Source organism: Gymnoscopelus microlampas (assembly GCF_963454915.1).
Source record: "Gymnoscopelus microlampas genome assembly, chromosome: 3".
Classification (NCBI taxonomy): domain Eukaryota; kingdom Metazoa; phylum Chordata; class Actinopteri; order Myctophiformes; family Myctophidae; genus Gymnoscopelus; species Gymnoscopelus microlampas.
Genome location: NC_139940.1, coordinates 53,915,827 through 53,934,797, shown reverse-complemented (window position 1 = coordinate 53,934,797; position 18,971 = coordinate 53,915,827). Strand labels below are relative to the sequence as shown.

The following is an 18,971-nucleotide window of genomic DNA, read 5'->3' as shown; positions in this document are numbered from 1 at the left end:
ATTGACCTCAGCAAAATGCCAGATGATTGAGAAACAGTGGTGTGTAGGGCGAATGAGTAGGACTTATTAAGGTAAAATAATGTAAAGCCTGTGACGTGCTCGTGTTCTGGTGTAGTTAGTGTACAGTTGCCTCTGTGGACCAGTTTAGATTAATTTATAGATTAACGTATATAAAATAAAATAAAATAAAATAAAATAAAATAATGATCATTGAATATAGGCAATACTTATATGCTGTTTTATTTTGAACATATTGACATAAAAACTGGACTTGAAATTTTATGGCCACAATTTGAACATAATTCAGCCCAGGAGGTACTAATAGTACGGTAACTTTTTTACTCCATTTCTTATTTGTAATGTTATATTCTTCAAAAGGTTACCATGCATTTATAGCACCATGCATGTGCTAGCTATGGTTTTCTCTTGCCGTTTTCTAAGCAAAATGTTGTAGTTATAGAAAATAAAGGGATAGGCCTACTTGGATTCAGAAATCAGGAACAGGGGCTGCGGAAGCCAGAAAGGTTTGAGAACAGAAGGCTCACACAACGTTTGTCAATGTTTTATCATTAAAAATAACAGTGCAAATACAATACATTTTCCACTTTCCACAGGGGTACATATCATTTGATAAGCACTGGTGTAACCTTTAAAAAAAACCTTTTTGGTATTTATTGAACTTCACTTCAACTACTTTTACCCTGATGATGTCCCTATGTTGGGCACGTCATTAGGCAATCATTTTCAACATATCACATACAAGCTCACAATGCAACACGTAGCTTTTGCAGCTTATATTTGCAAAACAAATTACGTTTTTTTTTTAATTTGAGCTAATTCAGGTATTTACACACTGCAGACATGCCAAGTAAATGATACAAAAATCTGAACTATTCATATTATATGCCTCACAGGTTCATTTTGTTATCTTTTATGAGTGGTGAAATATCAATAATCACTGCATAATATTCGCTTTCAGTGTGGACTTAAATCACAAATATCATTTTGAAAAGAATATGGTCCACATGCAGGACCACAGCCATGGAGCTGAATTTTCTTGCCTGCATGGGAAAAGAAAAAGTCTAAAGAGGGCATTAATGCAGTGAGTTTTGACTAATGTTGACAAACATGTTCAAGTAGGCTACATTCTGTAATGTTTATTGAAAATGGACAATGGATCTAATTATTAGTTATTTTAGATATTACATTCTAATATCTAAAACTTAAAGACATTTTGGGAAAGATGGCCTAAACGTGATAGCCAAAACCTAAAACATTTTTTTGGGAAATGGACAATATTAGGCTATATGTAGCCGATTGACAATTCGTGTTGTTCATAAAGAACCTTGCACTTTGCACCCCCCCTCCCCATGCCTTAGGTTGTGATGGTGCATAACTTGTTAATATAACAATTATGGGGAGTTTATACACTTTCAGAATTGGTTTGTCTGTTTAATTCATTAATTAATTCAAATAATCAATCAATGTAGCCTAGATATGATTTTCTACAATTAGTCAGCAGGGTAACACATATCTATAGCTACAGAGAACAGTATTTGTTATCTCCTATAACACACATTAAGGAGAATAAATTCACCATTTTGTCATTTCGGTTGAAGGACAAATACAAAACATCACTCGAAGCCAACTTGGATTTGTACTACCATTCTCTGAGTTAAGCAAACAATAAGGATTTTTATTGGAATCATCCATCTGCAGAGAGAGAGAGAGAGAGAGAGAGAGAGAGAGAGAGAGAGAGAGAGAGAGAACAGGCAACATGTCTTGTGGTGGCAGTGAGTGTGTGGAGCTTGAAGGAGAGACAGCTGTGTTTGGCATGGTGGTATTTTTAAAACGCATCAATGCTGCTCCAATCCCCCCTCCGCCTGCCTATGCCTGACCTATTTATAGCCGGGGCCGGGCGGCCATTGTTCTATTTCTGTCACCTGTGGGGCCACGCAGTTGTTGATTCACATGCAAATGAAGCGCGCTCACTCACTCCCTCTCTCTCTCTTTCTCTCTGTTTTCAGACACACGTCGTAGAGAGAGAGAGAGAGAGACGTGCGTGTGCTCGTTACAGGCAGGCAGTGAGACAGACAGACAGACAGACAGACAGACAGACAGGCCACTTTACTGAAAAGCTAGACAGACAGACAGAGGCGGTACAGACAGACAGACAGACAGACAGACAGACAGTCAGGGGCGGTACAGACAGACAGACAGACAGACAGACTGACAGACAGTTTACAGGGGCGGATCTAGCTCGAGTGTTTTGCCAGACGGTTCAGGACTTCTTCTTGTGTCATCTTTAACATTGTGTAAGTGTTATTTAACAACACACAGTTATCTCACACACACACACACACACACACACACACACACACACACACAGGCTGCACGAAAGTGAAGCAGCAGGAGCAAGCAGGGCAAGAGAGAGAGAGAGAGAGAGAGAGAGAGAGAGAGAGAGAGAGAGAGAGAGAGAGAGAGAGAGAGAGAGAGAGAGAGAGAGAGGGGTAGGTTAGTGTTGTTGCTATTGCTATTGCTCTTGCACAGCGTTGTTCTCCCAGGAGGAGCAGAGGAAAGGAAAGGAAAGGGAGGACTGTGTTGTCCCCGTGTGAGTGGCTGCATGCTGAGGGCTGCTTCTTCTTGGTGACAGTGGCTCACTCAGGAGGAGGAGGAGGAGGAGGAGGTGTGACAGTGTGAGTGTGGTGGGCTGGTTCTTGGTGACAGGAAGCTACGGCAGAGCGGAGGATGAGAGCAGAAACAGCGCTGCCGATGTGATCAGTGGAGTATCAGAGATATGCTGCAGACTATCTACGAGGGCGAGTCGAGTTTCTCCACAACACGAGCAGCAGCAGCGGCAGCGGCAGCAGCGTCAACAGCGGCAGCGTCAACAGCGGGAAGAGTCGGTCCGCAGCAGCAGCAGCAGCAGCGTCTTCTCTCCGCCGCCGCCGCCGTCCACAGCGGCGACAACAACATGCACAACGTCAACAACTCAGGTGACCGACTGAAACACAGACAGACATCCATTCTCCTCTGGTTACGGATCTCTCTCTGTCTATTTCCATCATTCTTTTCCTCTCTTCTCCTCCTCCTCCTCCCTCCGATCTTTGCCATTCCAAGTGTTCAGTTCATTGAACGCTGAGGATTCTTTTTTTTTTTTTTTTTTTTTACTGTCACAGTCTTAATCTTTTTCTTTCCTCCGTTGGTTTATCTCTTCTTGGATCTGCTACTTCTCCCTATCTTCCCCGGTGCGACCCCCTCTCTTCTCTCCTCCCCCCTCTCTCTCTCCCTCTCCCTCTCGCTGTCTCTCTCTCTCTCTCTCTCTCTCTCTCTCTCTCTCTCTCTCTCTCTCTCTCTGTGTGAAAAACTTCTTCCCAGTCTTTCAACGCGGTGGTATGATCAGACACTGCTCTCAGTATCAAGGTATTTAATCTTATCATATGGTGTACTAGTATTACTACTGCTGCTGCACGGATTTGTATGCTAGTGGACAGAGAGAGAGCTCATAAGGGCTGTGCATAGACAGTGTGTTGTTGACATGTTAAAGAAGTGTGTCCTCTAGGCAAGTGTGCTGCTGAAGAGTCCAGATGGCTGTTTTAATATGACTGTGTATATGCATAGAGGGGCTGTGACTGATCTTAATGGGTCAGATCAATAACTATGTGAATGCTGGAAGCTATATATATATATACACTGCTCAAAAAAATAAAGGGAACACATTAATCTCTTAATTCTTTTGAGTTTTTTCGTTAGCAGTATGTACACAGTTCATAAAAAAACTCAAAAGAATTAAGGGATCAAAGTGTTCCCTTTATTTTTTTGAGCAGTATATATATATGTTGGCTACCTATGTGTGAAGATGAACATGAAAAAGGATGTTTTGTTTTTGCGAGCTTCCATGTCAGGCTGCACTTTCTGAGGGAGCAGGAAATAACTTGTGGGACACAAATACTGAAAGGGACATCTAAAAAAAGGGTGTCTTGTCTCTCAGGATATTTACCAGAGGACAATGTCTATTCTATTTTAGCCCTGGGAATTGGAACCAGGAGAGTAAAAAAGACATATCGGTCTCTGACTAATGGCTTGTTCACTGGATTGACTCAAACATGACTCATCCTACTTTTCTCTCTCTTGTCTTTTCTATTTCTCATTCTGCTCGAATCGTTTGGTTTATTCTATTCTATTCATAAAACAAAAAACGTAGTCATTCGATGTGTCTTCTCTTGAGAAACCGGTCAAAGTTTGAGCTGAAGTGAAGGCGTTTATTCTGGGAACAGGGTTCATCATGTCATGTGGTGTTCGTGCTGGGAAGCTTTTGTAATGAGCAAAATGTTGAACTGAGTCATCTGAGTGCATGGTTTTTTTATAAGCTGCAAAATACTATGGCCTTTAGGGCTGTCATAGTGTTGGACTGCAATTATAGCCCAGGAGGAAACAACAACACATATATTATTGGAATGTTTATATTTATCCCCCGTGCTCGTGTGCAATCATAACTGCATTTGTCAGTTTCTCTTTGGACTGTCACCGTGACTGATGACATTTGTCAGAGACGTATATATATACACACACACACACACACAGTGATGTATGAAGAATGTTCACTTTATCATAAAACCATAGTGTTGCTGCTGGAAAGCTTAACTGCAGACCAGCCTCTGACACAAGTAGGGGGGGGGGGGGGAAAGCAGCAGGCAGTTGGCTAAGCAAGAAGACATGTGGAAATAATGCTTGAGGGGTAACACATTTCTGTCTCGGTCAATATAGCAGGTCAATAACTCCATCTGACTATCAGGCAGTCGAGAGAGAGAGAGAGAGAGTGAGAGAGAGAGAGAGAGCCCGGGGTTTGTTTTACAAGCCTCGGAGCCCTTCTGTGCGAGCCAAACAACAGCTTTTCCAAGCTGCACTGGATCCAGGGCCTCCTCGCTTATTCTGTGGGTCAGCTATTCTTAGGTGAGTTATTTTCAGCTTATGGCATTAGGCTGCTATGATTAGGCGTCTCCTGCTTTATCGCTCCATCTCTCCCTGCGTTGCTCTCCCTCTCTCACCGCTATAACGAGCTCTTTGGAACAGATATACATAGAGAGGAGTCTGTCATAACATGTACTTCTTTTCTATCTTTCCCGGGGTTGTCACCTGACAAACGACTAATATTATCTGTCTTAAAAAAAAAAATCCTCCTCAGGAGATGTCTCGTTCGGTTGCCAGGTTTGGGAGAGACACACGGCGGGTGTGTTGTTGACAGGAAGACGCACAGACGCAGACATTCCCTTTAAAACCAGACAAGAAAAGCAGGCTTTTTTTTCACGTGGCTCCGTACAATAGAGAAATGCAAAATATATAGGCTCACATTAAGAGGCTAGTCATTGGTTGTGCGGTCGTTAAAAGGGCTCCTCTGTGGTCTGCTAAGTAGTTATGTTGATATGAAAAAAAAGTCTCTCTCAAACACAGCTCTCGACCTCTTAACCCTTTTAAGATCGGTTAAGCATCATTTGTGTCATTTTAAGATTTCTTTGGCTATTCAAAAACAGCTATACAGGCTAGCTTGTAGATTTGCTATTTTTGGAAAATCGTGAAAATGTGTGCACATCTTGGAATATTTATTTTTTTAAAGCAAACTTTTGTAAAATATTTAGTTCCAGCCCCCCCCCCCCCCCCCCCCCCAGAAGCAAATATTTTAGTTTAAACATGTCAAATGTCAGCTTAAAAAATCATTTGAAAATCTAATATTTGCACACATTTTCTACATTTCTCAAATTCTCAAGCTCTACGAGAGCTTGTATATCTGCTATTTTTGAATAGCCAAAGACATCTTAAAATGACACAGATGCGTTCCCGGTCTTAATAGGTTAACATTAGGGGCGTGCCGATATATCGTCCCGCGATATATCGCGATACGTTTTCGTGACGATATGTATCGTTTTGGCGTTTTCTTTGTTGCAATAATAACAAGGCAATAACAGAAGTATTTGTTTGCATTTGCTTTCCAAAAAAGGGCCATATATCGTATCGATATTGTGAGCCCAGTATCGTGAAATTAGTGTATCGGCAAACCCCTAGTTAACATGGTATAAATCTCCCTCTCTGCTTTTTGTGTTTGAAGTGGGACACGGCGACACGGGGAGGATGAAATCTCATTTGAATTTGGATGACCACGAGCGGCGTCACATTTCTGACAAAGTGACAAAAAAAAAATGCAAATAATAGTACAATAGGTAGGTACATAGGTACAAGAGGCTAGTCTCCGCGCTGTCAGCTAATTAGCTTGAAGAATAGCACCCCGGTCGCCCGTTCAGACAGGAACAATATTGCACGTTTCAAAGCGGCTCTGTTGTACTGTATGTTACATTCACTGTGCTGACGAGCCTGAGTGTTCAGCAGAGCACATAGAGGCAGACACTTGCTGATTGAATTCATTGTCGATGATGATAATGGTGGACAAACCAGTGGTGGGAGATGTACTCGGACGTTTTACTTAAGTAAAAGTAGCCATACCATAATATAAAAAAATCTGTCTCTGTTGCAAGTAAAAGGTTCAAAATGTTACTTGAGTAAAAGTACAAAAGTATTGGCATCAAAATATACTTAAAGTACCATACGTAAAAGTACAAAAATGTTTGAAAATAGCAGATCTACAAGCTCACAACGTGTTGCTAATTTCAAATAGCCTAGGTATAAAGGGCTGAAGTGGTTAATGTATGTTCTGTAATATAATTTATATCTGCAAAGTAACACGTTTACATTTTTTAAACAACAACCCCTTTAACCCTGGCATCCATATTTTGCGGATGTCATCATAGGTGAAAAAGAAAACCGATTGTGAGTTGTGAGCTTGTCGATTGGTTGATTTCTGTTATTTGTTGGACAACGAAGTATATAGGGGCTTAAGTGGTTACTGTTTGCGACCTGGTTTTTCGAAAACAGAAACGGCTTGAAGATATGACTTTGGGCTGTGTGTGCGTAATGTTTTTTTCTGCTTTTCAATGGGACTCTGCGTACGTAACGGTGAACCGATAGCCCACTGCAGATTGTGAGAGCGTCCTGATGTATCAGGGATGCTGAGTGATGCTCTTCTCCTGTTTCCGTCTCATCCTGTGGCCAGGAAACGCAGCCTACAGCACACTGAAGACATTCAGTTCTTCCATTCAGTTTTCGGGGGGGGGGGGGGGGGGGGGGGGGGGGGCTGGGTATAAGCTTTTAGTGGACACAGAGAGGTCACGACCGGTTCCAACTGCTCACCCCCTCTGAGCACTCATCTTGACCATCTGAGCAGCCATCAGCTGGGCGAAGCTGAAACTGACCCCCCCCCCCCCCCCACACACACACACACACACACACAGGAATAAGGTCTACACGATGGATCGTGGATCCTGCTGTGCCTATAGGTTTCCTGGGAACAGGTTCTGTTCGGCTTGTGGTGTTTTAATTCCCTCCCAGCAAGTGTGTGTATACATACAGCAGTGGTGTAAAGTAACTAAGTACATTTACTCAAGTACACTTTTGAGGAATGTTTTACATTACTGGAGTATTTCCCATTTTCAATACTTTTACTTCTACTCCACTACATCTCAGAGGCAAATGTTGTACTTTTACTCCACTACCATTATTTGACAGCTTTAAGTTACTAGTTATATCAATGATTACATTATAAAACATACATTAACCACTTTAGCCCTATTTTATACCTAGGCTAGTTGAAAACAGCCGATCTACGTCTGCGTTATGAACTTGTAGATCTGCTATTTTCAAACATTTTAGTACTTTTACTTTTGGTACTTTAAGTATATTTCGAAGCCAATACTTTAGTACTTTTACTCGAGTAACATTTTGAACACAGGCCTCTTACTTGTAACGGATTGCGGCATTGCTACTTTTTACTCAAGTAAAGCATCTGAGTGCCTCTTCCACCACTGGTACAAACAGACAGTCAATGTTCCTCCCAGAGTCTGTTTGGGGTGTAAGAGTGTTCTGTCGTACGGTTGTGTCATGTCTGTTTGTATTGCAAACGTCCCTGACCCAGGGACTGACGTCTTAGTGGATCAGTATGTGGGTGCCAGACTTCTTTTTTGCTCCCGGGGGGCAGCGTTGCCAGATTATGTGAGAGAAACAAGCAACCGGGTCTAGGAAAACCAGCCAAAAGAAGCGACTATGAGCACTTTAACACATGCATCAGCTATTAGAAAATAGCAGATCTACAAGCTCACAACGCGTCGCGATGCGACGCGTTGTGAGCTTGTAGATCGGCTATTTTCTATCAGGCCCACATGGTGAAGGTCTGGGGGCCTTAGGTTCTTCTTTGTTATATAGCAAGATAGCACTGCAACGAGCCACACGCACAGCCTCACTACTGGGCTCGTAGCGAGCGCGGCAAGGACGAGCCTGCAGTCTTAAAAATAAAGGGCCCCGTTTCCTGCTTTTAGACATGCCAGCTGCCCAAAATAACAAGGCACTTAATGAGAGATCCAGCACCACATCCCCGCGTCACCAAGCAAGCAAGCAAGCAAGCAAGCATCGGTTTATTTTTTGCCCCCCCCGAAACATCTCTGCACCCACCCCCACCCCCCCACCCCCCCGGGTTCTATTTATACGGGTCGAAATGGGAGTTTTTTTTTTTTTTTAAAGTTTGTGAAGCGAAAGCCTTCCCCCTGTTTGCACTCCAAACTCTCTCACACAGGGACGACGAGGGGTGACGTGCTTTAAAAGGTAAACACAGGCAGGGGTCATTACCTGTGTTGGGGGGGGAAAAAAAGTACTCCATTTCTGTGCTTAAGTAAAAGTATCAATACTGCAATGTAGAAATATATATACGCTGTTACGAGTACAAGTTCGCATCGCGACGCATTGTGAGCTTGTAGATCGGCTATTTTCAAATGGATTTTCAAATGGCCAAAATGTATGTAGGGCTGAAGTGGTTACTGTATGTTTTGTAATAATAATCAAAATCTACAAAGTAACTAGTAGCTAAAGTTTTCAAATAATTGTAGTGGAGTAAAAGTACAATATTTGCCTCTGAGATGAAGTGGAGTAGAAGTACTGAAAATTGGAAATACTCCAGTTAAAGTAAAAGCACCTCAAAAGTGTACTTAAGTATAGTACTTGAGTGCATTTACTTAGTTACTTCACACCACTGGTCATTACCAGTGTTTTTTTTTGTTGCAAACCTCTGCGTTTTTAAACCACATAAACCCTAGCGTCCCTACTCTGGCCAGCAGGTGAAACCTTCGGCGAGAATAGCCGATCTACAAGCTATACACAACGTGCCGAGACGCGCGCGCTGTGTAGCGTGTAGCTCTTGCTATTCTCTCAGCGAAGCTACAGTATTTTAGCGTCGAGCGAAAAACAGGAGGGGACCCGAACACAGAGCCCTGGGGGACTCCGATCGACTAAGTATAGGGTTGAAAGCGTTTAACCCATTAAGACCTGGAACGCATCTGTGTCACTTTTTTAGATTTCTTTGGCTGTTCAAAAATAGCAGATCTACAAGAGACGCGCGCGCTGTGTAGCGTGTAGCTCTTGCTATTCTCTCAGCGAAGCTACAGTATTTTAGCGTCGAGCGAAAAACAGGAGGGGACCCGAACACAGAGCCCTGGGGGACTCCGATCGACTAAGTATAGGGTTGAAAGCGTTTAAGCAAAGTAAGCGATCTAAATTGAACACGATGCATGGCGGGGGGGGGGGGGGGGGGGGGTGTTTTGCAGCCAGCGTTCCGTTGAGCGAACGCCCTCTAAACACCCTTCTAGAATGAACCGTGATGTGTTTGGGTGAAACATAATGTTCCTTCTCTCCACACGCGCACACACACACACACACAGACTATGTGCTGAGGTACCGTCGGTGGTGGGGAAAAGTACTCAAATGTTTTACTCGAGTAAAAAGTATCAATACTGTGCAATGTAGGCGTCGTACTCTGTCACAAGTAAAAGTCCGGAATTCAAAATGTATACTTGAGTGAAAGGACAAAAGTGTTGGTGTCAAAATGTTCTTAAAGCATCAAAAGTAAAAGTACTAAAGTCTTCGAAAATGGCCGAATACAAGCTCACAGCGCGTCGCGATGCGAAACGTTGTGAGCTTGTAGATCGGCTAATTTCAAACAGCCTATGTATAAAATAGGGCTAAAGGTGGTTAATGCATGTTTTTTTATGTAATGATTTATTTAAGTAACTAGTAACTAAAGTTTTCAAATAATTGTAGTGAACTGGAGTGAAAGTATAATATTTGCCTCTGCGATGTAGTGGAGTAGAAGTAAAACTACTGGAAATTGGAAACACCCCAGGAAAGTAAAAGTACCTAAACATTTGACTTAACGTTGAAAATACCCTTCAGCTGGCCTAAAATAGCATGGCAGTAGCCTGTTTAGCATTTTCGTCCGTGACGCCAAAGGGTTATTCATACAAGTTGCGAGGTACCTTAATGCAGTTATGAAAGCTAAGTACTAGCCAATAGGTGACGTCTATTTGTATACCCAACCAGGAAGTTACACTCCAGCACGGGCTCCCGCTGTGGATTTACCGTGGAGTCTTTGCACTGGGGTTTTAGCAGGGGTGGGAAAAGTACTCACTCATTTCTTACTTAAGTAAAAGTATCAAAACGGCATTGTAGAAATGCTCTGTTACAAGTGAAAGTCAGGAATTAAAAATGTACTTGAGTAAAAGCACACAAGTATTGGTATCAAGATGTGCTTAAAGTACAAAAAGTAAAAGTACAATTTCTTTTGAAAATAGCAGATCTACAAGCTCACAACGCGTCGCGATGCGACACGTTGTGAGCTTGTAGATCAGCTATTTTCAAGTAGCCTATGTATAGTGCTGAAGTGGTTAATGAATGTTTTATAATATAGTCATTTATATCTGCAAAGTAACTAGCAATAAAGTTTTCAAATAATTGTAGTGGAGTAAATTAAAACAATAATTGCCTCTGAGATGTAGTGGAGTTGAAGTAAAAGTACTGAAAACTGGAAATACTCCAGCAAAGTAAAAATGATTAAGAAAATAAGCTCTGTAGCAAACTAAAGGCTCAAGATATTAACACGTTTTCTTCAGCAAGATAATCTTCACAAATCAACACGTCTCTTTTTATATTTCTTTCAACAACACATGCAATTAACAGTTTTTATAGCAGTATCAGCTTCAGAATTCAGAGTTGAAATATTAATGTTTGTAAATTATGTCAAAAAGTGAAATTCGGCTTTTGATGAACACAGACAATATTTTCTGCATAAATGTAACCCCACCCCCCCTCTTTAGAACTACAAGCTGTGCATGAAAGCGAAGCAGTGTATCTCGACATTCTAACGCACGTTTCCTAAAGCGAGTAAAGAACTATTCGGCGCTGTTGAACCTAATGGTCGGTAAACTGTGAAAAAACTAAGTATAACCTCACCGACTTTAGCGTCACCCATTGCTGTGTTTTGCTGGCCATGTCACGTACATGCTGTATAACGCGTGCACTTATAAAACTAACACATCCAGTGTATTTTAGTATGTGTCAAACAGACTCCTTGCATGTTAACTCATTGAGACCTGTGTTCATTTTTAGATTCCTTTGGCCTATTCAAAAATAGCAGATATACAAGCTCATAGCGCGGCACCGAGTGCCGCACTATGAGCTTATAGATCTGCTATTTTTGAAAAATCTTGAACATTTGTGCAAATCTTTGAATATACATATATTTTTTAAACAAACATTTTAACTCAAATCTTTGCTTCTGGAGGATTCTACAGATGTGTTCTAAACCCTAGCAGTTTTTTGAAAAAAAGGTATGTCGTTCTATATCAGTGGTTCTCAAACTTTTTTCATGTCAAAATTATATGTGGCCGCGGACCCCCATCTCAAAATATTTTGTTCCAGCAGGGACCCCCCCCAGAAGTTGTAACATGAGTTAAAAATGTTAACTTAAAAAAAAAAAAAATCTATAATCAAAGATTTGCACATATTTTCACGATTTTTCAAAAAATAGCAGATCTACAAGCTCATAGCGTGGAGCTTGTATATCTGCTATTTTTGAATAGTTCAAAGAAATCAAAAAAATTACACGGATGCGTTCCCGGTCTAAATGGGTTAAATGGCCATGTCGCCCCGGTGCTGTGTGTCTATTCTCTCTCCGGGGTGGGAAGCTTGCTAATGTGGCTTGAGGGCAAAAAAAAAAAAAAAAAAAAAAAAAATTAGACCGCCATCCTGCGTCTCAAATTAAAGCTGCGATCGTCACTGTAACCGCCAGCGCGGCTAATGAGAGGCAGATCGGTTATAGAAATAAACACGTTTGGGAGAGAAGGCAGTGTGGCGCGACTCTCTCTAGCACTGGGACTGTGGTCCAGGGCCATGAGTCACACACAACCCCCTCCTCTCTCTCTCTCTCTCTCTCTCTCTCGCTCCTTGGCAGGCCCTCCGACAGGAGGAATTTGGGCATTGGGGGGGGGGGGCAGGGTGCTTGTCGCTCCCTGGTGCTAAAAACAAATTGGGGGAGAGCTGTCATTCATAAATCTCTTGTTTACCAACCCCGGCACCTAACCCTTAGTGATACTTCTAGCACCGGCCCGGCCCAGCCAGCCAGCCAGTTTTCACTGACAAAAGAAACCCCTGGCCAGTGGTGGAGAAAGTACTCACATCCTTTACTTACTGTAAGTAAAAGTACCAAAGCTGCAATATAGAAATACTCTGTTATATGTAAAAGTCCGGAGTTCTACATTTAGTTGAGTAAAAATACAAAAGTGTTGGTATCAAAATGTACTTAAAGCACCAAAAGTGAAAGTACTAAAATGTTTGAAAATAGCCGATCTACAAGCTCACAACGCGTCGCGATGCGACGCGTTGTGAGCTTGTAGATCGGCTATTTTCAAATAGCCTTGGTATAAAATAGGGCTAAAGTGGTTAATGCATGTTTTATAATGTAATAAATAATGTATATCTGCCAAGTAACTAGTAACTAAAGTTTTCAAATAATTGTAGTGGAGTAAAAGTACAATATTTGCCTCTGAGATGTAGTGGAGTAGAAGTAAAAGTACTGAAAATTGAAAAAAAAAACTCCATTAAAGTAAAAGTACCTCATACCTTGAGTAAATGTACTTAGTTACTTTCCACCACTGGAAAAGGGGCATCACATCATCTCCAAGTCACTAAACGGACCAACCGAAGCTTAAATAAACAAACAAAGGCAGCACACACACACAAAAAAAAAAACCCAAGCAAGCCAGGTTGGTCGCTTCCGAAAGTGACCCAAAAGGTACGTAAGTGCGCGACGCTGCGCTTTTTTTATTTTTGCCCGTGTTAAATTGAGCAGGCGGCCTCACAAGTGTGACAGACTTTTCGCACATTATCTATATTAAGACCCTGCTCAGAAAAGCATTTATATTTAGCGCCGGTGGTGGTTCCGTATTCTCCTCTCTCTGCATGGGGAGTGTTTTTCTGTCCCTACGTCAACACAACATTTCGGTTTTGGGGGGTCCTGAGACCACCGATTGTCCTTGTTTTGACCGAGAGCGTGTGAGAAAGTGCAAAATCTTGAAATAGTTTTGAAAAAAACGATTTGATTAAAGTTTCCATTCGAGAGTATCTAACTTAACCCATTAAGATCTGGAACTGTGTCATTTTTAGATTTGAGCTCAAAAGCATTATTTTACACTTTGGGCTATTCAAAAATAGCAGATCTACAAGCTTGTAGATCAGCTATTTTTGAAAAATCGTGAAAATGTGGGCAAAGCTTTGAATATATATATATTTTTAATCGAACATTTAACTCAAATCTTTGCTTCTGGGGGTCCCTGGAACAATATATTTTGATGGGGGTCGGCGGCCAAATACATATCATTTTGGGGGTCCTTGACATGAAAAAGATTGAGGACCACTGATATAGAAACATACGTTTTTCAGAATACTGTTGAGATTTAGGAGACATGTAGAATCGGCTTCAGGTCTTAATGGGTTAAAAGCAAACAATTTTAATATTAATTAATTAATAACATTTTGATAGCTAAAACAAACAAAATGAAGGATACATTTTAACGCTTAATATATAAAAAGAACATTTGACTTTTATTTATACAATGAAGAAAATGCACATGAAGCCTTATTCAAAAATACTGTTATCGGCCAGACCCGGGGGCTCTTAATTTAGTTTGTTTGTTTGTGTTGCCCTAGTGTCGTACCTGGGCTCTTAATTTAGTTTGTTTGTTTGTGTTGCCCTAGTGTCGTACCTGGGCTCTTCATTTAGTTTGTTTGTTTGTGTTGCCCTAGTGTCGTACCTGGGCTCTTCATTTAGTTTGTTTGTTTGTGTTGCCCTAGTGTCGTACCTGGGCTCTTCATTTAGTTTGTTTGTTTGTGTTGCCCTAGTGTCGTACCTGGGCTCTTCATTTAGTTTGTTTGTTTTGTGTTGCCCTAGTGTCGTACCTGGGCTCTTCATTTAGTTTGTTTGTTTTGTGTTGCCCTAGTGTCGTACGTACCTGCGTCTGTGTGTGTATACTGCATCTGAAATGGCGCACAGCGCTGGCCGCGAGGAATGTATAAACTGTTCTTTCACATGTGGGTCGAAAGTTTCAGCGCGTCTCCAAGCCTAGCCTAGCCTATAGCCTCCTGACCTCATTATCTTCCCCTGGAACATTCTCATCCTCTCAACCATCAATCCCATCAACATGCCCCGCGGCAACAAGGGAAGCAAAGGGCTATAATAGAAAGAGAACGTGATGTCACACACCGGTCAAACGTAATAGACGCAACTGAGTGCGTTGAGTTCAATGGCCACGGGGCCAGATTTGTCATGCTTTTATTTTAAATGGCAGATCTACAAGCTCATAGCGCGGCACTCAGTGCCGCGCTATGAGCTTGTAGATCTGCTATTTTAGAACAATCGTGAAAATTTGTGCAAATCTTTGAATATATATATATCTTTAAAGCAAACATTTGTAACCCAAATCTTTGCTTCTGGGGATTCTACACATGTCTTCTAAATCCTAACAGTTTTTTTTTAAAACCTATGTTACTATATCAGTGGTTATCAAACTTTTTCATGTCAAGGACCACTCAAAATGACCCCCATCTCAAAATATGTTGTTCCAGGGACCCCCCCATGAAGCAAAGATTTCAGTTACAAATGTTCGCTTTAAAATATTTTCAAAGATTTACACACATTTTCACGATTTTTCAAAAAATAGCAGATCTACAAGCTCATACTGTAGTATGGCACTCAGTACCACGCTTTGAGCTTGTATATCTGCTATTTTTGAATAGCCAAAGTATAAAAATGGATGAGCTTGTAGATTTTTTTTTAAATCTGGAAAATGTTTGCAAATCTTTTAAGTGGAACATTGTTCTGTTCCACTTTCTATTATACTGTATGACCCATCGGGCATGCTCCAGGTGTCTTTTTAATTTAGTGGTTCTCAACCTGTGGGCCTTGGGGATATTGCAAGTGCCCCCCCCCCCCCATGTCATTAAATAACACTACAATTTGAATGATAATACAACAATTATACATAAATACAAATTATGCAAAAAAACTAACAAACCCCAAAACATAAACGGTATTTTTCAGAGTTTTCATGGTGATAATAGGAAGTTACATTATACTATGTTAGTTTCATTGATCCAAGGCCGGAACGCAATCGATTTGATTCATCATTAGAATAAACATGATCTGAAAATGCACACGGCTGCACTCATCGGACCACTTAACACGGCAGGCGGGTTGGGTGGGCCGCCGACACGCTGTTGAGATCTTCAAGTGGGCCCTGATCCAAAAAAAGGGTTGAGAACCCATTGCTCTTACACTTTAACCCATTAACTGACCTGAAGCCGATTAAAAAAAATGTTTTCTAAATCCTAACGCTTTGAAAAAATATATGTATTCAAAGATTTGCACACATTTTCACGATTTTACAAAAATAGCAGATCTACAAGCTCATAGCGCGGCACTCGGTGCCGCGCTATGAGCTTGTAGATCTGCTATTTTTGAATAGCCAAAGAAATCTTAAGTGACACAGATGCGTTCCAGGTCTTAATGGGTTAAGACCGGGGTAAGATTTTAGATTTTGATTTGAACCACAATAACCATTGTTTCATCCTTTTGGCTATTAAAAAAATAGCAGATCTACAAGCTCATAGCGCGGCACCGAGTGCCGCGCTATGAAGCTTGTGGATCTGCTATTTTAGAAAAATCGTGACCGTATGTGCAAATTGTTGAATATATATATATATATTTTTTAAAAGCGTTTGTAACTCAAATCTTTGCTTCATGGGGGGGGTCCCTGGAACAACATATTTTGAGATGGGGGGGGTCGGCGTCCAAATACATATAATTCTGGGGGTGTCCTTGACATGAAAAAGTGTGAGCACAACTGATATACGCAACATACGTTTTTAAGACATTTTGTAGACTGCGTTCCCGGATGGAATGGGTTAATTCACCCACTCCTGTCATAGATGGCTTAAAGCACCCCCCCCCCCCCGTCTTCCTCCTAATGTGAGACTCTTCTTGACGGAGGGAGGAGGAGGGGGCTCAACTTGCCGCGGCGACGGAGGCTCGGAGCGCCTTAAACCATTCATACCGGGGAACCCATCGGTGTGTCATTTTTACATTTCTTTTCGAAAATAGCAGATATACAAGCTCACAGCGCTATGTATAATATATATATATATATATATATATATATATATATATATATATATATATATATATATATATATATATATATATATTTTTTTTTTTTAAAGTGAACATTTGAAACTCAAATCTTTGCTTCTGGAAGATTCTACAGATGTCGTCTAAATCCTAACAGTTTTTTTGAAAAAAAACTATTTATATATCGGTGGTTCTCAAACTTTTTAATGTCAAGGACCCCCAAAATGACCCCCATCTCAAAATATATTGTTTCAGGGATCCCCCGGAAGCAAAGATTTGAGTTAAACAAATGTGCTTTAAAGAATATGCATATTCAAAGATTTGCACACATTTTAACGATTTCTCAAAAAAATAGCAGATCTACACGCTCGCCTCGCTGTGAGCTGGTAGATCCTGCTATTTTCGAACGGCCCCAAAAGTATAAACTTAATGGTTAAAAGCGGGGTTTTACACGGAACGATGCGTTCCCGGTCTCAACGGGTTAAAGCAGCCAGTCACAACGAGGGTACGGGGCTGAAAGATATGAGCTTAATTAGATATCACAGTGGCGGAGTCTCCCCAGCCAGCAGGTGTTTTATTTTTTTGTGTGTGTAATGCTATATTTAGGTCTATTAAAGGCGAGTAGCCGCCGCCGCCGCCGCCTTGAGGCTTGTCTTGTCTGACTCACACACACACACACACACACACACACACACGCTCCCGGAGCCCTTTTTTTTTCTCTTCTCCTTCTTTTAGTGGTTCACGGGTTCACGTGGTTTCGCTACTGGAACCACGCCGCGGCTACAAAAGAGTCCTTTGTCGGAGCTCCTTACAAGCTCTAAGATTAATATTCCCTGTCACCGAGCGAAGGGAAAAGGGCCTGGTAGCTACAGGTGTCTGCACGCTGCTTCTGCTGCAACGCTGGCTTCTCTGTAACCGCCCAGCCCCCCCACCCCCCCCCCCCTGTCATCTGAAAGGAGCTGTTTTTAGAAGCACAGGGCGCGCGCGTGTGTACGCACGCACGCACACACACACACACACACACATTTACCCTCGTTGTCTCCGCCAGGCCGAAAGGCATGGCGAGAGAGTATGTTTTACCCCCTGTCCGTCCGTCCGTGTGTCCGTCCGTCATTCGATCTGTCTGTGTACAGCTAATCTCCGGCACCGTTGGCTTGCTCGCAGCCAAACTGTGCACACACAGTCCCTGGATACCAGAGCAGAACCTCTGCCCCAAATTTTTCACAGGGGCCTGTTATAGCGCCACCAGGAGGCCGATTTGTGCAAAACACATTTTTTGACAGTACTCCTACAGATTTTGTCCAAAAATCCCACAAATCGGTACACAGTATCTCTACAGTCATTAAACGAAACGGGTCTTTCAGATTTCTCATATTCCATCCTGATTGGCTAAAAATGTCTTCCAAAGTTTGCAGGAGTGCTCCGTTTTGAACAAAATGCCTCAAATCATGAACACAGCATGCACTTTCCGAGAAATTTTGCAAGCACATTCCCATTAGGCCGAGGAAGAACTACCATTTGAACATTTTTAAATCAGCCTCATGGTGGCGCTATAACAGGCCGATTCGTGTTTTTACCTATAATTGCACCGATCTGTGTAAAACTTTGTATGCACACTCCCTATAGGTCAAGGAAAAACCTTTGCCCTGCAATTTTCACATCTGCCTTTTATAGCGCCACCAGGAGGCCGACTTGTGTAAAACACATTTTTTTATACTACTCCTTCCAATTGTATCCAAATTTCACGCAAATCGGTACACATGATCTCTATAGTCATGTGATCACGACGGATGTGTTTGATTTTTCATACTCCATACTGATTGGCTAAGATTGACATCTAAAATTTGCATTATTGGCTTGTTTTGAACAAAATTCTGCAAATCATGAACGCACCGTCCAATTGCGCTCAAACTTTGCACGCACATTCACACTATGTTGAGGAACAAAAGCCACCCTTTTAACATTGGCCTGTTATAGCGCCACCAACAGGTCTAATTCAGCAAAACACATGTTTTTGACAAAATGCCTCAAATCATGAATGCAGTCAGTGTCCAATTGTCGTGCAAGGCCTAAGAAGAAATGGCACCCTTTTCACGTTGGCCTATTATAGCGCCACCAGGAGGCCACAGTAGCCTACCTGACCTGGCGGAGACCTGTGCTCCGAGGAGCACTTTTTCTAGTTTGTATTGCTATACTTGTTAGGACAATGAAAGATGTTTTCAAAAATAGCAGATCTACAAGCTCACAGCGCGGCACCGAGTGCCGCGCTGTGAGCTTGTTGATCTGCTATTTTTGAATAGCCAAAGAGATCTTACAATGACACTTTCTCCGGCCGTAATGCGTTAATGCCAGTCACGCACGC

At 41.8% G+C, this 18,971-nt stretch overlaps 1 protein-coding gene across 1 annotated transcript in view; it reads left to right on the top strand.

Annotated features, from left to right (window-relative positions):
* Positions 1 to 2,172: 2,172 nt before the first annotated feature.
* hdac9b (histone deacetylase 9b) overlaps positions 2,173 to 18,971 on the top strand; it is a 79,613-nt gene continuing 62,814 nt past the window's right edge. Inside the window, exon 1 of the mRNA XM_084053180.1 lies at positions 2,173 to 2,996. Coding sequence (XP_083909306.1) covers positions 2,798 to 2,996 — 199 coding nt within the window. The 5' untranslated portion in view covers positions 2,173 to 2,797. The remainder of the gene's footprint in view (positions 2,997 to 18,971) is intronic.